The following is a 25,299-nucleotide window of genomic DNA, read 5'->3' as shown; positions in this document are numbered from 1 at the left end:
ATTTATTTTATTTCATATAAATAGGCGGACTCGCAAATGACACCATCGTCGATAGACATTTGCGCTGTAAGAAATATTAACCAACTTATACAGCCAATGCGCCGCCTTGGGAACTAAGATGTTACGACCCTTGTGTCTGTTGCTGTACTGCTTCACGCACCCTTCAAATCGAAACACAACAATGATGATTGAAAATTAAAAAAAAAAGTAATTACTAAGTTTCTTGCCGGTAGAATCAACATTTCTTATAGATTTTTTTTTATGGAATAGGAAGGCGGACGAGCATATGGGCCACCTGATGGTAAGTGGTCACCAAACGCCCTTAGACAATGGCATTGTAAGAAATGTCAACCATCGCTTACATAGCCAATGCGCCACCAACCTTGGGAACTAAGATGTTATATCCCTTGTGCCTGAAATTACACTGGCTCACTCACCCTTCAAACCGGAACACAACAATATCAAGTACTGCATTTCGAACCGGTAGCAGCCCTTGAAGATTTATAAGTACTTGTAAAAGTCTATTTGATTAAAAAATGTTTTGATTAGATTGCTGCTTGGCAGTAGAATATATGATGAGTGGGTGGTAGCTATCCATATGGGCTTGCACAAAGTACCACCAAGTAAATTAAATATCGATAATTATATTGTAATATAATAAAATTTTAAATAATGTTTCAGCCTACGGGCGGCTTGTTCGGCGCTAAGCCCGCCACGACGGGCTTCGGCGCTCCAGCCGCCAGCACGGGTTTCGGTGCCTTTGGCAGCGGGGGCCTGTTCGGGGCGAAGCCCCAGCAGACTACCGCGCCGACCTTCGGTTCCACCGCGCCCAGTATGTACTTTATATATTAAACTTCATATACTAACTGTTAATGCGCCTCCAGATTTTCTTTTATTGTATATCCCATGTGTAACAGGCACACTCGCCATTCAAATGGAAACCTCGATGATTAACCATAACCATTAGTGAGCAGTACCCATCCATAAAGTCCATCTTTTATTTTGTCAATACTTTATCACAATAAATTATCCCAAGGGTTGCTATAAGCTACTGTAAAAATTATTAACCATCCCTTACATCGCCGATGCGACTCCAACCCCAGAAGCTAAGAAGTTTGCTATTTCGTGCTAATAGTTACACTGGCTTACTCACCCTTCAAACCGGAACTTAACAATTTTTTTTTTACAATAGGCCAGCGTTTGACCATTGACTTGCCTGATGTTAAGCATCGACACGGTCTAAGATGTAGCACGCTTGCCTATAAAAAACCTGTTTAACGTCCTAGTTTAACAATCCTAAGCATTGCTGTTTTGCGAGATCTGATGGGTGGGGTGGTACCTACCCACGAGCTTGCACAAAGCGCTACCCACCAAGTAAAAGATTTGACTAAGGGCAAGCTGTGTTGCACAATTTACTCATAAATTGGGTTCGCATGGTTGGTAGATACTTTTCATTGCATGAACATGTCTGTTTGTCCAGAGTCCGGGTGTAATTATCTACATAAGTATGTATTTACAAAAGAAAAGTAGGATATATAGTATATCAGTTGTCTGGCTTAGTTTGGGATCAGATGGCCGTGTGTGAATAATGTACTAGGATATTATTAAATGTACTTTTGATCTTTTAGCATCAGGTCATATATCATTTGGTGAAGCTCAAATTGTTTTTCGTGACTAGCGTTTGGCGCGACGCCCGGCTTCGGGACGAACACAACGGGTTCGAGTCTCTTCGGTGGCTCGACGTTCGGTAAACCTCCGACTACGCAGGCTACGTTCGCGTTCAACACGCAACCAACGCTAGGTGAGAAATATATATATTATTAGAAATCAGGATAGAAATAGGTTTTTTAAAAAAGAGATAAATCAATACAACTATACAACAATAAAGTAAACTCATATGGACACGTACAATTTACACACACAAATAGAACAAAGGAATCAAAACTGAGCAACTGAAATATTATTTATGAGATGTCCGCCCCAACCGAGAGTCCAAGCAGAAGTGTCCAAAACCAGTCTGGCCGGCAGACGAGCTCGGCAGGGCCAGTCCCCCCCACGATGATTATCACGTGATTAAGTCGAGCCGCTAGGCCACGCCCCGTCGAAAGACATTCCTAACAATATATTTTTTATTAAAATAATCCTAAAGTAGTAATAGCCTGTATGTGTCCCATTGCCGGATTTGAACCCGCAGTCGTCGGTGAGATTCCGTATCAGAAAATAATACTACTGGCCCATTTTTAATATATTAATTTTATTTATTTATTTGGGAAACATAACACATAAACATTTGATAACGAAATAAGTCTCACATAAGCCAACAAAGTTTCCACTTTAACATTGAAACATGGAGTGAACCTAACCAGAACGAGTTATTTAGCAAGTATTAAAGTATATAAAATAAAGTATTAACAAGTAATTTAAAAAGCAGAACAACAAAAAAATTACGATAAGGATATTAATGACAAATACAGTTTTTTAAGGCTGAGATGGCTCAGTGGTAAGAACGCGGGAATCCTAACCGATGATCGTGGGTTCAAACCCGGGCAAGCACCACTGAATTTTCATGTGCTTAATTTGCGATTATAATTCATCTCGTGCTTTACGGTGAAGGAAAACATCGTGAGGAAACCTGCATGTGTCTAATTTCACTGAAATTCTGCCACATGTGTATTCCACCAACCCGCATTGGAGCAGCGTGGTGGAATAAGCTTCAAACCTTCTCCTCAAAAAGAGGAGAGGAGGCCTTTAGCCCAGCAGTGGGACATTCACAGGCTGTTACGGTAGTGATTCTGGCAAAAAAAACATAAACATTTCTCTTTACAGAGGTTGCCTGGAAGAGATCACTATAAGCGATGAGGCCGCCTTTGCATACTAAATGTTCTACTTGCTATTATGTGTTATTAAATGTTTGTAAATTGTGTGCAATAAAGGATTAATAAATAAATAAATAAAATTCCTATTTATCGCACCAATTAAGCGTACAGCTCGTGTTAGGAGTGGGGACGAGAATAGCTCAAGGTCAGGATCGAACCTGCTACTTTTACGTCGTCCCGTCAACAATTAGCATAGCATAATTACATTCCTAATCGATTTTATTTGGTAACCACAATATAACTCTAAAGAACAAGTCGGGCATTGATATTTTCGCAAATAAATTTGCAAAACTTAAGACTCTTTATGTTGAACTATTTGAGGTGTATGTATGTAAGTTTCCTTCCTTCCTTCCTATACTATAAAAAAAGGCGGACGAGCAATGGGCCACCTGATGGTAAGTGGTCACCAACGCCCATAGACATTGTAAGAAATGTTAACCATCGCCTACATCACCAATGCGTCACCAACCTTGGGAACTAAGATGTTATGTCCCTTGTGCCTGTAATTACACTGGCTCACTCACCCTTCAAACCGGAACACAACAATACCAAGTACTGCTGTTTTGCGGTAGAATATCTGATGAGTGAGTTGTACCTACCACCAGTGTTGCACAAAGCCCTACCACCAGTGCGCCTATATTATAAAAATGAATAAATAGCACTTCCTCGGTACAAACTCGAATGATATCAGCAGGCTGTTACTAGTTACCTAATGTATTTCCCAAATATATGATTCGTTTCAGGAACCGGTCTGGGCGGCGGGCTGGGCACGGCTTTCCAAACGAAGCCCACCACGCCCGCGTTCGGCTCGCTCGGCGGTATGGGCACCGGCTCCATGTTCCAGACGCCAGCGCAGAACAACACCTTCCGGACCGGTGATACACTTTGATCCTTATTATAAAAGCTTTAAGGTCGAATTTCAGTGCGACGTTTTTGGTAACGGTGTATATATGCCGTTACTAAAAAGGTGGTAGATTTATGACAATCAATAAGCAAGTAGCTGCAATCAATAAGCAAGCTATATTGAATAAGATTTTTGACTTTTGACTTTGACTATATATATTCTGAAATACTTAAAATAATCTTATATATAAATATCATTATTATTTTAAATTAACGACATTAACAGTTGTTTTAAAAACAAAATCAGTTTCAACAAAGCTATCAACGAACATCAACAAAAAAGGTTAAATTTAATTGAATTCGTTTAAAATGTTGTTTTAAAATTTTCAAAGGCTATCTAAGAATATCAATAAAAAAATGGTTAAATTTAATTGATTTATTTAAAAACAATAGTGTTAAATTTTGGAGTCGATGAAATTGTATGACAAATTTTACCTCGATGTTGACGGCGGTGTTCTGTTGCAGGGCTGGACTCGGGGCTGGGGGGCGGCGGCCTGTTCGGGAACTCGTCCGCGCTGGGCGGGAACACGCTCGGCCTGGGACAGCTCCACGCCAACAACTCCACTCTAGGGTGAGTTCGAAACTACCTCACTTAAAAAATACTCGATTGTCGTGCGAAGCCCGGCAAGGGAGACTGGCTAACTATACAGTTGATATTATAACGGGTCGGTTGGTATGATTGGTAGATACTTGCCTTTCACGCCGAAGGTTGTGGGTTCGATTCCCACCCAGGACAGACATTTGTGTGCATGAACATGTCTGTTTGTCCTGAGTCTGAGTGTAATTATCTATATAAGTATGTATTTACAAAAGAAAAGTAGTATATACAGTATATCAGTTGTCTAGTTTTCATAGTACGAGCTCTGCTTAGTTGTCCCAGAATATTATTATTATAAAAGCGTGTTAGTTTGTGTGCAAACACAGATGCACATTCTCTCTATCACATTCATAATGGACGGCAAATCAGGAGTAACGGCATGATATACGCATACATGATACTGCACATTTATGGAGAAATAAAATAAATGTATTCATATTCATAGAAATGAAAATCGTTTAATTTGTTACGGTATTATTAATTATTATATTATATTTATCAGTATAAAATGTAAATTCCAGCGGCGGGCTGGTGGGCGCGTCCGCGGCGGGCAACGTGCACGAGCAGATCCTGTCGCTGGCGGCGCGGCCCTACGGTGACACGCCGCTCTTCAAGGACCTGCTTCCCGACAATTGTGAGGATACATATATATATATTGTAACAAATAATATTTAAATACATTGTGGTTTTGTTTTGGATTTTCTTGAGTTTAAAGGAGTCTTGAGATATTTGAAAAAATGAATTAAGATCTCAGAATTTTCGCGATTTACACTTAGCTGGTAACTCACCTCTATATATATAATATATGTATATAAGCGAAATACCATGAAATTATTGATTTAATTTTAATTAGATTTAATTCGCTTGGAATTTAGCATAGTTACTAAGAAGTAAGAATAAGAACTCTTACTGGCGGCTGATAACATTTAAAATGGATAATTTTATACGTTATTAGTAACTTACTAAGGAAATGTATTGCTAAATCCCGCCTGTATATATTGTCATGGTTATTTGCTGAACGGCTTAAAGATAAAGTGCGCCATCTCGTGGCTAGTTGCAACAAAGTGTATAGCATAAAAACCGTCTATGAAAAATTATTATATATATGTGCCAAGTTTCATGGTTGTTGTGAACCGCAAGTCTCCAACGGTTACGCTGTTATCGTTTCGTTCCGCAGCGCGCTCGTCCGAGGACGCGCTGAAGGCCACGAACCCCGCGTGCGTGAAGGCGGCGCTGCAGGGCGCGCACTACCGCGTGGCCTCGCCGCCCTCGCGCCTCGCGCTCGCGCCGCGCCCCGTCGCGCACGACCGGGTACGCGCGCGCGCACACACACACACACACACACACACACACACACACACACACACACACACACACACAGACACACACACACACACACACACACACACACACACACACACACACACACACACACACATACACACACATACATACATACATACACACATATATTTAAAAAATAATAATATGAGTTTTAGTTATTGGTAATGGAATTGAGTAACAACACAAATATAATGTCCTCCAGAACGATTTCGGCCACGGCGGCCAATCTCAAGAGAGATTAGCCAACTGCGCAGGAGATATTATGGTGCACGAGTGTGTGCGCAAACATAGGTGCACTCTCTATTCCCTAAATCTCATAATCCGATGGAACGGCAATCCGACACAACCGGAAACAGTTCAGGCGCAAGACCAACGGCTTTACGCGCTTTCCGAGGCACGGAAGTGCAACTTCCAGACTCCGGACTGCTACTAAGAATTTTCTGACAGAAAAATCCAATAACTGTTTATTGGCCCGACCTGGGAATTGACTCCAGGACATCCGGGTCTGCAGCCTTACATCAAGCAACTAGACCAACGAGGCAGTTTAAGCAGAATTGAGTATTAACTTGGTGAAGTTGATGCTTGGTGTAATAATTTTATCTTATATTTAATGATTTTGCTAATATATTTTTATTAAATGTTTCCAGAAGTCGCTCTTCGATGGTCTAGAAGAATCGGACGCTAGTTTGGAAGATAAGTTGAGCTTGAAGCCAAGTCGGAAACGTTTGGTTCTCAGACCGAACACTCGTCCCGAGGAAGATGTTGATAGGCAGGAAAACAGCAGGTAAATACCTAAATAGTTTTTATAATAATTATTTACTCAAAATGTCCGCCTGTATCAGAGTTAAAAATGAGAAAATCAGCCTGGCAGTCCGGCTGACTTTCAAATGTACCTGATAGTGAGTGGTCCACCAGCGCCCATCAACATTATTTTTTTTTATAGGTAGACGAGCAATGGGCCACCTGATGGTAAGTGGTCACCAACGCCCATAGACATTGTAAGAAATGTTAACCATCGCTTACATCGCCAATGCGCCACCAACCTTGGAAACTAAGACGTTGTGTCCCTTGACCCTGTAATTACACTGACTCACTCATCCTTCAAACTAACAATATTATTTCTTTACCTGCCCAGACTTGCACATTAATATTTAAAGTGCAAACTTGTTTTATGACCTTATGATATATTTTATTTCGTACTTAGAAGCCTGGTATTACCAATATCACCGCCTATATACTGATGCTGTAAGGAATATTAATCATTCCTTACATCACCAGTGCACCACAAATCTTGGAAACTAAGGTATTATGTCCCTTGTGCCTCTAGTTATACTGACATTATCTCAACCCTACCTGCATTTGCTGTATGAAACTATGGAGCTACGTTAAAGCAGCATAGTGGTATTGGCTCTATACTCCTCAAGAGTGGACATCATTGCCCAACAGTGGGACATTTATATTGTGATACATTCCAGATCAATCGAGGATGCATCGAGACAGGAAGTAAATAATCAAGAGACGAGAGAAAATCAAGATCCCAAAGATGATCGCGGTTCTCAGCGAGCGGAGAGGGAGATGATGAAACAGAGAAATATTGAAAACAACAGTAAGTACAACTTCACCATTTTATAATAGTGATGTACTCCTGAACGATTGGTCACGGCGGCGAATCTCAAGATAGATTAAGCAACTGCGTAGGACATATAGTGCACAAGTGTGTGCGTAAACACAGGCGCCCTCTCTATTCCCTAACTCTCAGAAAGAGTTCAGGCGCAGGACCAATGATTTTACGTGCTTTCCGAGGAAAACAGGAGTGTACACAAGTGTACACACTTTCAACTTTCAGACTCTTGAGTTGCTTCTGAGAATTTTCGACAGAAAAATCCGATAACATTTTATTGGCCCGACTTGGGTTATGATAACACAGGTATCGAGCGATCAAACCGCAAATGAAACTAAGGAAGAGCATTCCTCTGTTCGCACAACTTTAATTTATTTTATCACTTTAAGATAATTTCTTTACCTTCTTCGACTGGAATAGGGTAATAGTACCTTATATATAAAACCTTAATATATATAACACAACACTACACATAACTATTTATATACACTTTAATTTAACTTCAAAAGTTCCGATTACAACTTCGTTGACATTAAGGAGGTCATTTTCTCGCGAATCCACAATGAATATCACAGACAATTTAAACGTCAATTCAAGGCCATTGTTGTTTATTCGTCTTTACTCGACATGTGGTTGGAATATATACTCAGTAGCGAAACTAATTGACCTGTAGCATTATATAATATAACAGTAACAGCCTGTTAATATCCCACTGCTGGGCCAAGGCCTCCTCTCCCTTTTGAGGAGAAGGTTTGGAGCTTATTCCACCACGCTGCTCCAATGCGGGTTGGTAGAATACACATGTGGTGGCAGTATTTCAATGAAATCAGACACATGCAGGTTTCCTCACGATGTTTTCCTTCACCGTCAAGCACGAGATGAATTATAAACACAAATTAAGCACATGAAAATTCAGTGGTGCTTGCCCGGGTTTGAACCCACGATCATCGGTTAAGATTCACGCGTTCTAATCATAATATAATCTGCACCCGTGCGTAGTTGATGTATCTAAGATACGTACGAAACGATTTGCTTCCTCGTTTCTGATACGCACCGCTAAGATCTGGAATACCCTCTCGACCTCCGTTTTCCCCACCACCTACAATGTGGGTACCTTCAAGTCTAGAGTGAATAGGCATCTTCTAGGCAAGCGCGCTCCATCTCAGACTGTATCATCACTTTCCATCAGGTGTGATAACAGTCGAGCGCTAGTTTATATATTTAAAAAAATACATCTACATAGTACCGAGTAACGAAACGTACGACGCAAATATATTTCGTTACTCGCATTTTTATGTAGTATGGGTATCTACACTGCTTCAGCTTACGCAAGTACTGTCGATGTGTGTACAGGAAACGTTTGCTGATCGTATGTTTTACGCATGCGCGTGTATATTCGGTGAATTTAAAAACGTACGTTACAAAGAGCGATGTTTGTTCATTAAGTGAAGTATAATTTGGAAATTCGTCGTCTAAGTTTTTTACTGTTTATTAAAGGTATTGTGTGTGTTAGACAAAGTTTTAGATTAGAACGGAAACAAGGTAAAAAAGTATTCTTTACAAATTATAAATATGTTTGTTTTTGTTTTTTATTACGTTTTGTTTGTTCTTATCCTAAAAGAGATATTATAATAGAGCCGCTCTGATGAGATTGAATTGATTATTGGTTGGTATTTATATTTTTTATGTTGATTTATGGTGAAAATGTAATTTAAATATTATTATCAAGAAATAATTTTCGACACATATTTGTTGCTTTTTCATTATAATTGATGCACAATGGATTGCGATGTTACTGTGATGTAACATAAGCTCAAAGGTAAAATTTTCAAAATAGTAAATCCGAATTTTTCATGAGAAGTAACGAGTAACATAACGATACTATAATAACGAGTACTAATCGTTATAATAACGTGTTCATACGGGTACGCTTTTTTTCGTTACTTTTACACCTCTAGAATGCAGACGGTACGATTCAGGAATGTGACAGTCAACGCCATCTATCGCTACCGAATAGTAACATACGCCATTATACAAAATTTAATTCGTACTTTTTTTTTCAGATGTAGACTCGAATTCCGAGAGACACGGCAGTTGGTGAGTTTATTTTTATATATATATTAACATAGATGTATGTGTTAAATAGAGAGGGATTTTTGATTGTATCATATATTTGACGGGCCTGTGGCGTGGTTGGTAAATACTTGCCTTTCACGCCGAAGGTTGTGAGTTCGATTCTCACCCAGGATAGACTTTGTGTGCATGAACATGTCTGTTTGCCCCGAGTCTGGGTGTAATTATCTATATAAGTATGTATTTACAAAAGAAAAGTAGTATATGTAGTATATCAGTTGTCTGGTTTCCATAGTACGAGCTCCGCTTAGTTTGGGATCAGATGGCCGTGTGTGAATAATGTCCCAGGATATTATTATTAAATAACTTTATTGCACACTCACAAGGAAAAAAAAGACAAATGCAAAAAAAAAAATCAAAAGCTTAAGAATAGTCATGCTATATAAACATAATTACGGAATGGAAAATGATTGTACACCACCACAAAGAAAAAACAACCTAAATAAGAGTAGCATACAACTTTGGCGACCTTATAGCTACATAGCGATCACTTCCATGCAACCAACGGTGTAAGGAATAACCCATGGGACATGTACACCAAGCCCCGCCACCAATAATGATAATTTCGATTGCAGGCTTGACTCGTCCCAAACCTGGTCAGAGAAAGGGAAGAGGCGGGAATCCGGTGAATCGTCTCCGAGGCTATACCCCAACTTGGGTAAGATTTATCATGTATTATATAATTTATAAAAAAAATAGGTATACAGTAGAAGCCTGTGAATGTCCCACAGCTCGGCTAAAGCCTCCTTTTTTTTGGGGAGAAGGTTTGTAGCTTATTCCACCACGCTGCTCCAATGCGGATTGGTGGAATACACATGTAATAAAATTTCATTGAAATCATACACCTGCAGTTTCCTTACGATGTTTTCCGTCACCGCTAACACGAGATGAAATATAAACACAAATTAGGCGCTATAAAATACAGTGGTGACCCAGGCTTGCCCTGGGTCGAACCCGCTGTTATCGGTTAAGATTCTCTCGTTTTCCATAAGATATTCCGATGGCAGTAGTTAAGGAAAGAAGAAATAAACGACTTTAAACTTGAATTCATGTGACGTCATTGGTCGAGTTGTAGATAATTTATTGTTTACATAATGGAGTCAATCGTGTGATGTGTCTTTAAATAGTCGTTTATTGATTACAACAACAATAACAGCCTGTTAATGTCCCACTGCTGGGCTAAGACCTCCTCTCCTTTTTGAGGAGAAGGTTTGGAGCTTATTCCACCACGCTGCTCTAATGCGGGTTGGTAGAATACACATGTGGCAGAATTTTAATGAAATTAAACAAATACAGGTTTCCTCACGATGTTTTCCTTCACCGTCAAGCACGAGATGAATTATAAACACAAATTAAGCACATGAAAATTCAGTGGTGCTTACCCGGGTTTATTGATTAATTAAGTGTAATTCAGCTTGTGACGGATATCCTTTAAAATCTGCCATTTTAACGTACATAATATAATGCCTTTTTGATTTATACATATATAAATTATATGTCATCAACGGGGCTCTTAAATAAAATTAAATGTTTTCGTATTTTAACTCGCAAATAGCTATAATAACTTCAAAGGAGAGTTATTTCGAAGTAACAGACATACACATCAGTTTTATATATTTGTATACATTATATTATTTCAGATAAAGAGTTACCAGCGCAGGTGCCCGAGAGGAGAGCGAGTTGGTGAGTTATTTTAATTTTTCTTTAATTATATCTGTACAATGGTTTACTTGCACTTCCAATCAAAACACTACAATATTTAATATTGCTGTTTGGTGATAGAACATATGAGTGGGTGGTACCTACCCAATGAGCTTGCACAAAACCCTACCATCAAGTAAAATATTATGTAAATCTAGGGTTTGCTTATATCTACTCCATCTTTAATTGGAATTATATACATACAAAATCACAAGAGATACTTTATAACATATATATGTTAATTCGTTTAAATGAATAGGTTAACAACGAAACCACTGAGGAAGCCGCTGGTGCCGAACCCCGAGTCGGCGGAGAACTCCGTCCGCGAGCTGGGCGTCCGGCCCGACCGCACCGAGGACAAGGAGAACATCGACACGTTGTCTGGTGAGGCGGCTCGACCTGGTTACAGTCTACTGCAAATACAGATGTACTCTCTATCCCCTCGCTCTTATAATCCGATAGGAAAGAGTTCAGGCGCAAACCCAAATGGCATACGTGTTTTCAGAGGCACGGGAGTGTATTACTAACTTTGAAGCTTGTCTAATACTGAGATTTATTCCATTCTTGGTTTTGAATCCAGGAATCCGTTGTATTATAAGCTAGGCTAGTGGGTTGGTCCTACTGATCAAGAGGCTGTTCGAATTTTTACGCTCTTGTAAGCTCTGTGGCATTTGTGATTGGTCGCTATTGATCATGTTTTGTGTTCGGATTAATGATGACGCCCTCCTGACCGAGTTCGGTCATGTTGGCACGTGCTTTCCTAGGCGCAAAAATGTACACACTTCCAACTTCAGACTCCGGGCTGCTATTGAGAATTTTCGATAGAAAAACCCAATATGTTTTTATTATTAGCCCGACATGGGATTTGAGACCAGGACCTTTTGGGTCAGCGGCTTTATATCTCGCCACTAGACCAACGAGGCAGTCGTCAATTCACCACTTAACATTCAATCCCCCCTCCCTCCCTGGAAGGTACGACGGCTGATCTCCATTTCTGCTGTCATCGATGGGGCAAATTGCCCGGGTGTTCGAAATGCGAGAAAATTGCCCATCAAATTAAAGGCGTTTACGGTCTTAAATCTATTTACTAAGTATATGAAAGTTTGTTTCGATTTTGTTGTATTCAAGGACTGTATTGCTATCTTTGTTTAATCCACGCTATCAGAATGAGATGGCATATATATTTTAGTTCTGTAATATTGAGACAACAAAATCAGAGCAATGTATGTAATTAGTATTAGTTATTTAATTTAAAGTAAATTAAAATTTTGGTAATCTATTTATTGACACTCTTACTTATAAAATCTTTGTAGCTGTTCCGTTAAACACTGTGTTGTCTCTTTCTGTCATTATTGATTTGACATTCGAAAGAAGAAGACAGAGTATCGTTTAACTGGTCACTCGCTAAACAATTGTTATAAGTATGGTCGTATTTATCTTAAATTATTGTAATACATTGATGTAGGTTTTTTGTTTGTAATTTGTAGTATATTAGTTAGTGTTTATGTAAAGTCAGTAAAGTAACAGCCTGTCAATGTCCCACTGCTGGGCTAAGGCCTCCTCTCCCTTTTGAGGACAAAGTGTTTATGTAGGATATATAAATATTCAAAAATGTTGATTAATTTTTTTTTTATCAAAAATAGGAAGGCTGACTAGCAAATTACCTGATGGTGAGTGTTCACTACCGCCCATAGACATTGGCGCAGGAAGAATTATTAACCATCACTTACGTCGCCAATGCGCCACCAACATTGGGAACTAAGACGTTATGTCCCTTGTGCCTGTAATTATACTGGCTCACTCACCCTTCAAACCGGAACACAACAATAACAAGCTGCTGACAGGCGAATATATTTTTAAATATTTATTATCGATTTAAAAAAAATCTAATATGTTATATAAAGGTTATCATACGAAAATTATGCATTCGTTCATTCATTCGTTCGTTCAATTAATACAATGACACATTCGTTTACAGTTTCCGAGGAGGAGAACGTCCCGACGCGGGAGCTGCCACCGCACCCAGCCGGCGTGAAGCTGACGAGGCCTGGATACTACACTATACCGTCGTTGGAGGAGATTACTAGTATGTACTGACAAATCGAACTGGACTGGATTATATAAATTTTTATATAAAAAAACTACTGAGTTACTGGCCGGTTCGTTTAGATATAATCGACATATCATAATACTATTATTTTTAATTCGATTCGATATTTAGGCCTCTATAGCGGCCTGGTTACGATGTTAAAACCTCAAGTTATTCTCCCCTCTCCAGACACAAGCTTTACGCTTAATTATTGAGGGTAAATAGTTATTTTATTAATTAGGAAGCCAACGTTATATATTAAGAAAAAACATTATCTTATTGCTTATATAAAAATATTATATAATTTAATAATATATTTAAGCGACATCACTTATTTTATTAGAATAGCAACACCACACAACTTGATGTATGTCATGTAGGTTGGTCGGTTGTCAGACGTCAAGTGTGAAAAATATAAGACGGGTGCCTATTTTATTATGTAGCCGACTGATGAAAATATAAAATATAAAGGAGTATGTCAGTAGCGCGTGTGATCGTTTTGTCGAGCGACCCTCTTGGTCTCTGGCTCTCAGGACAGCGCCAGCGCCAGACGTGCGCACTGACTGATTTAATAAAATCAACATGTCGGACGACATTGACGGCCATTAAAATGGCAATCCATTTGAATCCGCGACATATATATCAATTATACGCTAACCTAACATTCAAATAAAAAATTGTCTAATTGATGAAAAACATAAAAAAAACAATCCCTAACTTAAATAACAAAAAAAAAGGCCGATATGTGATTGTATTGTTTGTTTTTTCAGAGTACATGCGATCGGACGGCTCGTGTGTCGTCCCGCACTTGACGATTGGACGCCAGAACTACGGGAACGTGTACTTCGACTGCGAGATCGACGTAGCCGGGATGGACCTGGATGCCCTCGGTGAGTTCATCGAGGAGCGTACTCATTTCAAAGGCCGGCAATGCACCTGCTAGCCAAGATGTTGCAGGTGTCTATGGGCGGTGGTAGACAGTAGTTTGCCACACTCTTAAATAAAAATCCGAATTATAGATTTTTTGTTTTGCGTTCCTTTTTATAGTATATACTAGTTTCCTCACGTGTGTATGGGGGAGGGGGGGGGGCAGGTGTGAGATAAACTTGATGATTATCTTTATTCTGTGCTGGCACCACTCATTCATCTGTTCTGCTTTTGGTCCATCTGGGTGGTTGTTGCGTTCTGGTCTGAAGAGTGAGTAAGCTTGTGTAGTTACAGGCACAATTGACATAATTTCTGTGTTCCCAACCTTACCTTTTATAAATAAAGTAAATGTAATTTGAACCCTGGATCTAGGGGACCTGCGCTCTTTTAGTTAGCCACGGCTATCGAAACAGTTATAATTATAATAGTAACAGTCTGTTAATGTCCCACTGCTGGGCTAAGGCTTCCTCTCCCTTTTAGAGGAGAAGGTTTGGAGCTTATTCCATCACGCTGCTCCAATGCACATGTGGCATAATTTCAATGAAATTAGACACATGCAGGTTTTCCTTCACCGTCAAGCACGAGATGAATTATAAACACAAATTAAGCACATGAAAATTCAGTGGTGTGGTTAAGATTTATGCGTTCAAACCCCTGAGTCATCTCGGCATGATAATTATAATAAGAAGAACATAACTTTCACTGTCTTAACGATTGTGACGTCAGCTCTAAAACGATACAATTTTCAGTTCACTTCCTAAACAAGGAGGTGATAATCTACCCGGATGATGAACACAAGCCGCCTGTGGGGGAGGGGCTCAACAGACGAGCGGTCATCACGCTGGAGCGGGTCTGGCCGCGCGACAAGACCGAGAAGAGACCGGTCACCGAACCGGACAGGTGAGTGAATGTTCTTTAGAGCCGATGTTTGTGTGCATAAAATATATATATAGCAGCCAAGAGTCTGGAAGTTGAAAGTGTGTACGCTCCCGAAGCCGTTGGTCCTGCGCATGAAATCTTTCCGGTCGTATCGGATTGCCGTCCCATCGGATTATGAGAGTGAGGGAATAGAGAGTGCACCTGTGTTTGCGCACACACTCGTGCACTATAATATCTCCTGCGCAGTTGGCTAATCTCTCTTGAGATTGGCCGCCGTGGCCGAAATCGGTCTGGAGGACATTATTATATAAAACTAATTTATATGGGCGTTGGTGATCACATACCATCAGGTGGCCCATATGCTCGTCGTACCGTTCTACCTATACTAAAAAATAATTACAGCAAATCATTTGGAATATGTAAATCTAATGTTTGTAAACTAAGGTAAACTCGAGAACTACTGTGTGCCTGTCAGCTTCGCTTTTGAGGGGAGTGGACATGTGTTTGTTACTCTGTGTACTTATATGATAACGTGAAACTAACACTAATTTTATTGATTATACTTGATTGAAAGCGTCATTAGCGCAATGGTTTGCCTAATTATGCCAATGGGCCTAGTTATGTAAAAATCGCAGGATTGGTATTTGAAACCCCTTAAACCCTTGAGCTATTGTTATCCCCACTCCTAACGTATGCTTTACGCTTAATTGGGAGGGGTAAAAACGGATATTAATTATTTAATTAAAATTGGAATTGCTGATTATATTTTGTTTTTAAACGTGTAAGTGAAATTTGTTTCTAAATGAATATGCTTTGAACAGGTTACTGAAGATGGACTACGAGGGTAAGTTACGGCGCGTATGCGACAAGCACGATACGAAGTTCATCGAGTACAGACCTCAAACGGGGAGCTGGGTGTTTCGTGTGAGTTGTATTTATATATATTTACCTCATCACCATCACTGACCACCTGATGTTTAGTGGTCATCACCGCTAGTGTAACTACAAAAACGAGGTGTTAAAACATCTTAGTTACCAAGGTTGGAGTCAATATAAAAAATGGTTATAATAATTAATATTTATTAAATTGCCAATGCTTATGAGTAATGGTGACCGCTTACCATCAGGTGGCACATATGTTGCGACTGCCTGCTTATTGTTTAAAAAAAAAATCTATCCCGACTCCCAAGGGACCATCGACTGACTCATATGATATCCCGTGCTCTTTAATTACAGGTCGAACATTTCAGTAAATACGGTCTCACCGATTCAGACGAAGACGACGACATCACGCCGGACGTGTTGAAACGGCAGCTTGTCAATCAGAATCTACAGAAATCTGCTGCACCCGGTACGTATACACGGTACACGATACGATAGCTACCCGTCCCGGCTCCGCACGGGTATGACCTCCATAAAATATATCGTAATATATAATATTATGATTCCTTTTGTTTGCGCTACGCACGCCAGTAAGACTCAACGTCATTCGAAGTGATTTTTTTCCGACATCTTTAACAATCGTCGTCATATTTGAATAAATTCACACATAACATCTGTCACCTATGCGCCGTATGGTTTTTTTTTTATAGAATAGGAAGGCGGACGAGCATGTGGGTGACCTGATTGTAAGTGGTCACCAACGCTCATAGACATTGGCATTGTAAGAAATGTTAACCATCGTTTACTTCGCCAATGCGTTACCAACCTTGGGAACTAAGATGTTATGTCCCTTGTGTGTGTAATTACACTGGCTCACTCACCCTTCAAACCGGATCACAACAATACCAAGTACTGCTGTTTTGCGGTAGAATATCTGATGAGTGGGAGGTACCTACCCAGACGAGCTCGCACAAAGCTCTACCACCAGTAAAACTTAGGTAGAGTCGAAAACCATTTATAAGGATAAACATATATGAATAAAAATTAATATGTACATATTTTTTTTAATTTTAATGTTACTAAACGAATTAAGCATATATTATATATATACAAGTACTTGTACTGCCACAGATTTTACCGCTGTACATATGTTTAATGTTGAATATGTATTGCTCATTGTATAAGTGAACTGTAAGGTTCTTTATGAGTACTAAAGTTCTTAAATGTCTGATTTCAGCACAAAAACTACCAGTTCCAGTATCGACGGCTTCGAGTGGCGTGGGTGTGGTCGGTCTCGGTGGTATCGGGGGCTTAGGATCCCTCGGCGGCCTCGGGGGCCTTGGCGGTCTCGGTCCCTCCGACGAGATGTTCGCTATGCAACAGAGTTCGCTCAATTTAATGAACGGTGCTTCTAGAGGTAATTTCATTTCTTTTAATATATCGTTGAAATCGCGTTTAATTAAAAAAAAGGTGAAGATAGATGGAACCCTTTTTTATAGGATGCGTAGGCGGATGGGCAAATGGGTCACCTGATGTTATATGGTCACCACCGCCCATAGACATTGGCGATGTAAGAAATATTAACCATTCCGTACATCGCCAATGTTGGGTACTAATATGTTATGTCCCTTGTGTCTGTAGTTAAACTGGCTCACCTTCAAATTGAAACGCAACAATACTAATTAATGCTATTTAGCGGTAGAATGTCTGATGAGTGGATGGTACCTCCCCAAACGAGCTTGCACAAAGCCCTACCACCTAGATACTTCCGTCTTCCGACCGACCGACTTCATATGCCGGATGAATATTTGTCACATGTAATGGAGGAATAACTTCTTCTTTTCTACTTAAGGAGGTGGGGGAAGTGATAGGTACTCTATGCCCTCTTCAATATCACGGGCAATGTGTATGTTAAAACGCGAGAGCAGTACAGTAACAGCCTGTTAATGTCCCAATGCTGGGCTAAGGCCTCCTCTCCCTTTTTGAGGAGAAGGTTTGGAGCTTATTCCACCATGCTGCTCCGATGTGGGTTGGTAGAATACACATATGGCGGAATTTCAATGAAATTAAACATATGCAGGTTTCCTCACGATGTTTTCCTTCACCGTCAAGCACGAGATGAATTATAAACACAAATTAAGCACATAAAAATTCAGTGGTGCTTGGCCGGGCTTGAACCCACGATCGTCGGTTAAGATTCACACGTTCTAACCACTAGGCCATTTCGGTTTTTTTGACGTGAGAGCGTATTAGTTTAATAATAATAAGGATTGTAATAATGTAATTTACTTTTTTATAATATATCTTTCAGTGTTCGAAATGGACGCGACTGAGGATAATTCGGAAGCGCCGAGCTTCTATCAAGATAATAATGGTGAGTAGACGTCCCTTTTATACTATATTAATAATTATAATGACCGATTTCGGCCACGGCGGCCAATCTCAAGAGAGATGAGCCAACTGCGCAGGAGATATTATAGTGCACGAGTGTGTGCGCAAACACAGGTGCACTCTCTATCCCCTAACTCTCAGAAAGAGTTCAGGTGCAGGACCAACGGTTTTACTTGCATTCCGAGGAAAACGGGTGTACACACTTCCAACTTCCAGACTCTGAGCTGCTACTGAGAATTTTCGACAGAAAAACCAAATAACATTTTATTGGCTCGACCTGGTATTTAAACCCAGAACCTCCGGGTCAGCGGCCTTAAATCTAGCCACTAGACCAACGAGGCAGTATTAAATAGTAGGAGTAATGATAGACAAACCTTATATTTACATATTCCATGCGATTCGCTACTATCTCTGCTGTATTACACTGCAAACAGTTCTCGATTAATACATCTCTATATATAACACAACACTGTTACACTTTACTTCGTGGTAGGTTTTTATGCAAGGCCGTCTATGTAGTACCACATAGTTGTGTTTCGGTTTGAAGGGTGAGTGAGCCAGTGTGTCTACAGACACGAGTGACATAACATCTTAGTTCGTAATAATGTTAGTAGCGTTTTTTTTTTTTTTTATAGAATAGGAAGGTGGACGAGCATGTGGGCGACCTGATGGTAAGTGGTCACCAAACGCCCTTAGACATTGGCATTGTAAGAAATGTCAACCATCGCTTATAGCCAATGCGCCACCAACCTTGGGAACTAAGATTTTATGTCCCTTGTGCCTGTTATTACACTGGCTCACTCACCCTTCAAACCGAAACACAACAATATCAAGTATTGCTGTTTTGCGGTAGAATATCTGATGAGTAGGTGGTACCTACCCAGACGAGCTTGCACAAAGCCCTACCACCAGTGTGTATTGACGTTCTAAGGAATCGTTGATGCTGTGTGTGTAATAGTTGATATCCTACAGTGCTGATATGTATGGGCGATGGTGACCATATACCATGCCAGAAAACTAACCGTCATAACGGGTCAAAGAATATATGTGTGTATATATATATATATATATGTTTAATAATTGAATTGTTTTACGTATATAATGAAATGAGTTTCATTCAGTTTCATCCGGTAGAAACCACAGTCAGAAACAGTGGGTCGTTTGAATTTGAATGAATCTTATGAAATGATGATTCGGACAGCACTTGATTGAAGTATATTTTGATCTTCGCCTTAAACATATTTTATATTAACCTAAGGCAGGTTAATATAAAATATGTTTAAGGCGAAGGTTAATGTATCACGCTCGAAACCTTATCGAAAGGAGACGAACCATTAGCCCAGCAGTGTGACATTGACACGTTATTACAACTTTATTTTTCACATTCCAGCGTTTGGTGTGAAGAGTCCAACGACTGAGCTGGCCCGCTTGGAGAACAGACGCAGTCACCACGTGCAGCTGATGAAGGCTTCGTTGTACGCGGACACTGGTTAGTGGAGTTTTTGTGTATATATTGAATAAATAGTGAATATCGTCCTGTTCATTACATGAATCCCGTCCGCAGAGATGGACGAGGAGGCTAGCGTGTCGAGCGGCGACCAGCTCGTGCCGGCGTCGCGCGGAGCCGAGCCCGCCACGCGCGCCCCGAGTGACGTCACTCGTGTGTCCGTGCCCGCCGCGCCTGCCGCGGACTGCATGCCGGGTACTGAAGGTATGTTAACGTTGTTATGTTAGATAATTTTTTCCCGAACGTAGAACATTGAAAGAAACCCTGAATTAATATATGACGATGATGTGAGAAAGATGATAGCCAAGGCGGCCATTCTCGCACGAGATAAATTAGTGCAAATTTGAAGCTAGATGTTTTACGTGCTTTCCGAGGCACGGGTGTGTTGACAGATATTAAAAAAAATACAATAGCTTTTTTACTGGCCCGAATAGAGGTTTGAACTTAGGACATAAAGACCAGCCGGTGGGAGTCATATAACAGGAATAAAGCAGGATTAACTCCATAATAATCTACCATTATACGGCCCAGTACCTATACAACGAATTCATTATATATATATTTTTTGGAACTTGGAAGTGTGTACACTCCCGTGCTGGAAAGCACGTAAAGCCATTGATCCTGCGCCTGAACTCTTTCCGGTCGTGTCGGATTATGAGAGTCAGGGAAAAGAGAATTCACCTGTGTTTGCACACACACTCGTGTACTATAATATTTCCTGCGTAGTTGGTTAATCTCTCTTGAGATTGACCAACATGGCCGAAATCGGTCTGCAGGACATTATTATTATTATTATTATATATTTTTTATATTTAACAAATGTAGACAGGCTGGAAAACGGACCATCCGATAGTAAACTTCAAAAACGCTGCATAAAATATTAATAAATATTTTGTTTTTTTTTTTTCAGAAGTCATAATGCGTCCTCTCATCGTGAGGCCGCACACGATAATACTGAACTATCATAGAAAAGTCCCGCCCTTCAAACACACCATAGCCGGTGAGCTTAATGCTTGAATATTGTTTTGTTTTTATTTCCATTATTATTTTCGTTTTTTTTTTTTTATATAATATCCTGGGACATTATTCACACACGACCATCTGATCTCAAACTAAGCTCAGTACTATGGAAACCAGACAACTGATATACTATATATACTACTTTTCTGTAAATACATACTTATATAGATAATTACACGCAGACTCAGGACAAACAGACATGTATGTCCATACATACAAATGTCTGTCCTAGATGGGAATCGAAACCACAACCTTCGGAGTGAAAGGCAAGTATCTACCAATGGTTTTGGTTGGCGGCCCGGTAAATTAAATATTTATTCTTGACGTGTAAACATCGCTGAGAGTTCGAGAGTGATGACGTCAGCGTGAGATTAGTTATTGTGAGTGCGTTAATGTGTGCGTGAGATCAGCACACGAGCACACGTGTCACACATTAATTCTCGTCACGTTAACATTTTGTATGTTTATATATATATAAACTATTTAACGTGTTTTTTATAATAATTCTTTTACAATTCAGGCTATTAAACTCTGGAACGATCTTTCTTTAAATATTCGGGAGGCCGAATCTATAATTATTTTTAAAAAACTTGTAAAAGATCACTTTTTGTCTCAAATGCCTTATCACCAATAATTTCTTTTACTTCAGTATTTTGTGTATTATTGTGTATTATTCATTTGTTTTTCTTTTTTCTTTCTTATTATGTTTGAGGACTTATCGTTTTATTCGTTGTTGCTGTATATAGTATGTATTTATATCATATACTTATAATTTTGTATGTACTGATAATATAATTTATTTATGGATATATGTATAGTATGTGTATTTTATATTTACATTTAATAATTGGTTTTGTTTTAATTAAATATTAATATTATTTTATCCATACCACCACCTACCCCATATCCTATCTGTAATTACTTACACCGTTGGTTGCCTGGAAGAGATCGCTATGTAGCGATAAGGTCGCCGTAATTGTAAGTATATATATATATATATTGTAATGTATGTACTTTTCGCATTTGCACAAAACAATCTTAATAACTATTATTAATCTTTTTTTATTTTTTTTATTTCCATGTAAATTTATTGAGTACTTGAGTAATTTTTTTTTTAATTCAGTTTGGTCATTTTTTTTGGTTCTCAATATGGTCTCCTATAATTAAAATTGTATATAGGATTTTTCAAAATATTATTCCACGATGATGATGAGCATTGTAAATGTATCCTTTGCTGTAAATATTAAATAAATAATCTCAAGCCTTATGAGCCTAGATACCATACCATTTAAACCATTTATTTTGCTACACACATACATTACATAGATTATACAGAAGAAAAATAATTAATATACACCGATTACTCCAAAGCGTTTGACAAAATCTCTCATTCTATCTTAATAGCAAAAATGGAGTTCATCGGTGTACATGGTGACCTCCTTAGATGGATCAAGTCATATTTATTGAATAGAAGTCAAGCCGTTACTGTGAAAGGATATTGCTCATCTTTTCTACCAGTTCCATCTGGAGTCCCTCAAGGCTCACATCTTGGACCACTGTTTTTTAATATATATATAAATGATGTTGTTTCGGTATTTGCATCTTCTAAATTTCTATTATATGCTGATGATACAAAAACTTATAAAATTATTAAGAGTGTTGATGATTGTATTAGTCTGCAAAAAGATTTGAACTTACTTAGCGATTATTGTACTACCAATTCGCTGTTTTTGAATATAAAGAAATGTAATTGTATAACATATACCAGAAAAAGAAAAGTGATCATTTACAACTACCGATTTAAGGAAGATGATATAAAACGTGTATCAGTGGTCAAAGATCTTGGAATAACACTCGATTCTAAACTTCTTTTCGATGAACACATAAATTCCATAACTTCTAAAGCGTTTCGTATGCTAGGATTTCCAGAGAGTTTAAGCGTGTTTCAACTTTTGCTCTTTTATATAAATCATTTGTGAGACCTATTCTAGAATACGCTTGCACTGTCTGGAATCCACGGTATAGTAAATATATAGAATTCATCGAAAATATTCAGGAAAAGTTTTTAAAATATTTAAAATTTTCGTCTATAAATAATTTGAATCAAATAGAAAAGATACCGACAACTGAACAGAGACGACTAGAACGTGATATGGTGTTTTTATATAAATTGATCCACAACATATTTGATTCCCCTTATCTCCTTTCTAAAATAAATATCAAGTGTCCTCGCCCTGGTAGTCGCAATAAATCTATTTTTGATTTTCCATTGACAAAGACTAAATATGCAGCAAATGCATTTATTAATAGATCATCTAAACAGTACAATAAAACATTTATTGAATGTGATATATTTCATCTCTCCCTTAAAAAATTCAAACTGCAAGTAAAAGAAATATTATACTCTCAAGAGCCTTAATTTGCTCATGCATTTTTAATTAATTAATTATAAATTGATTATTTATTATTAAATTATTTTTTCTTGATTTAAAAATTAAATTTATATTAAATTAAATTATATAAATAAATTATATAATTTCATGCACCTATTAAATATAAAAAATGTCTTGTTTTGTAATTACTTATGATTAATTTATAAATGGAAACTGTTTTGGTTTATGAATTGTTTTATATTTTTTATTTTATTGTAATTATTTCACTGTTTGTTTCCTGTACACTAAATAAATAAATAAATAAATAAATAAATTTAATGAATACAGTGTAGGTAGCAAGGGGTTCATCTCAGTATAAGCTGTGCTAATGCACAGCACTGATTTTCAGATGGCCCCTGACTATTGGGTAAACATAAACAAATGCGCGCACACGAAAATAAATAAATGAAATTATAAGAACAAAAAACTAAAACTAAAAAGCCCTTATCCTTGAGAAAAAAAAACATATTACACAAAAAGAAAAACATCACAAGGACCTTAGACATAAGATAGACAGACAGACAGATTTAGACATAAGACATTAAAAATGAATATGATAAATACTAAGTCTATGAGGTAGTATGACTGACACTATATTTGGATGAGATTATATTGATTCTATTAATATATATTATAATATATTTGACGAGCCGGTTGGCGTGGTTGGTAGAACACTTCCCTTTCACGTCGAAGGTTGTGAGTTCGATTCTCACCCAGGATACACTTTGTGTGCATGAACATGTCTGTTTGCCCTGAGTCTGGGTGTAATTATCTATATAAGTATGTATTTACAAATGAAAAGTATTATATGTAGTATATCAGTTGTGGTACTGGTGGTAGGGCTTTGTGCAAGCTCGTCTGGGTAGGTACCACCCACTCATCAGATATTCTACCGCAAAACAGCAATACTTGATATTGTTGTGTTCCGGTTTGAAGGGTGAGTGAGCCAGTGTTATTACAGGCACAAGGGACATAAAATCTTAGTTCCCAAGGTTGGTGGCGCATTGGCTATAAGCGATAGTTGACATTTCTTACAATGCCAATGTCTAAGAGCGTTTGGTGACCACTTACCATCAGGTGGCCCATATGCTCGTCCACCTTCCTATTCTATAAAAAAAAAAAGAAAAAGTTGTCTGGTTTCCACAGTACGAGCTCTGCTTAGTTTGGGATCGGATGGCCGTGTGTGAATGATGTCCCATGTTAATGGATATTATTATTTTTATTATAGCACAGTATAGTAAGCCTTTTATTCCACGTTAAAATGTTTACAATTCAAATGGTTCTTAGTCGTGTTAGTATATATTTTAACTTATTAATCTAGTTCTAGTGTTGTTAGTTATTATCTTGAAATGTGGATCTCGAGTTGGCCCTGTGGTAAGAACGCGTGAATCTTAACCGATGATCGTGGGTTCAAACCCACTGAATTTTCATGTGCTTAATTTGTGATTATAATTCATCTCGTGCTTTACGGTGAAGGAAAACATCGTGAGGAAACCTGCATGTGTCTAATTTCACTGAAATTCTGCCACATGTGAATTCTACCAACCCGCATTGGAGCAGCGTGGTGGAATAAGCTCCAAACCTTCTCCTCAAAAAGAGGAGAGGAGGCCTTTAGCCCAGCAGTGGGACATTCACAGGCTGTTACGGTACGGTTACGGTGGATCCCGATAGGGTGAAGTCCTCCTCTATCTCTGGCCAGAATCGTCCATTCTTGCCCTGCTTCCTTAACAATATAATCAGCCCACCGTAAATGTATAGTTTGTCTAATGTAACCTCTTTCCGCTTGCAGGTCGGCTAGACGCGGCGTGTATCGCGGACATGTCGGTGTGTCGCGCGCGTCACAGCCGCATCGGTTTCGGTCCAGCCGGCACGCTCAGCTTCGTCACTACATACGACGCCATCAACGACCTACCCAAGAGTAAGTCTTAACGATTATTATTATTATTATATTTTTTATAACATGGGCGCTATGTGACATAATATTTTATATTAAACA

General features: G+C 38.7%; 1 protein-coding gene across 3 annotated transcripts in view; it reads left to right on the top strand.

Moving 5' to 3' along the window:
* The window catches only part of LOC126779877 (nuclear pore complex protein Nup98-Nup96), a 47,908-nt gene that overhangs the window by 10,113 nt on the left and 12,496 nt on the right, over positions 1-25,299 (top strand). For all 3 annotated transcript variants that reach the window (XM_050504006.1, XM_050504007.1, XM_050504008.1), the window contains exons 11-33: positions 682-832; positions 1,679-1,801; positions 3,620-3,751; positions 4,245-4,350; positions 4,899-5,011; positions 5,555-5,688; positions 6,369-6,505; positions 7,197-7,327; positions 9,406-9,439; positions 10,051-10,133; positions 11,116-11,158; positions 11,436-11,560; positions 13,155-13,262; positions 14,036-14,155; positions 14,942-15,092; positions 15,893-15,995; positions 16,308-16,422; positions 17,191-17,370; positions 18,265-18,327; positions 19,735-19,833; positions 19,909-20,055; positions 20,762-20,851; positions 25,093-25,221. In XM_050504006.1, the coding sequence (XP_050359963.1) occupies positions 682-832; positions 1,679-1,801; positions 3,620-3,751; positions 4,245-4,350; positions 4,899-5,011; positions 5,555-5,688; positions 6,369-6,505; positions 7,197-7,327; positions 9,406-9,439; positions 10,051-10,133; positions 11,116-11,158; positions 11,436-11,560; positions 13,155-13,262; positions 14,036-14,155; positions 14,942-15,092; positions 15,893-15,995; positions 16,308-16,422; positions 17,191-17,370; positions 18,265-18,327; positions 19,735-19,833; positions 19,909-20,055; positions 20,762-20,851; positions 25,093-25,221 (2,617 nt within the window). The remainder of the gene's footprint in view (positions 1-681; positions 833-1,678; positions 1,802-3,619; positions 3,752-4,244; positions 4,351-4,898; positions 5,012-5,554; positions 5,689-6,368; positions 6,506-7,196; positions 7,328-9,405; positions 9,440-10,050; positions 10,134-11,115; positions 11,159-11,435; positions 11,561-13,154; positions 13,263-14,035; positions 14,156-14,941; positions 15,093-15,892; positions 15,996-16,307; positions 16,423-17,190; positions 17,371-18,264; positions 18,328-19,734; positions 19,834-19,908; positions 20,056-20,761; positions 20,852-25,092; positions 25,222-25,299) is intronic.

This window comes from Nymphalis io, chromosome 30 (assembly GCF_905147045.1).
Source record: "Nymphalis io chromosome 30, ilAglIoxx1.1, whole genome shotgun sequence".
Lineage (NCBI taxonomy): Eukaryota > Metazoa > Arthropoda > Insecta > Lepidoptera > Nymphalidae > Nymphalis > Nymphalis io.
Note: the sequence above shows the minus strand (reverse complement) of the source record. Positions and strands in the feature narration are given on the sequence as shown.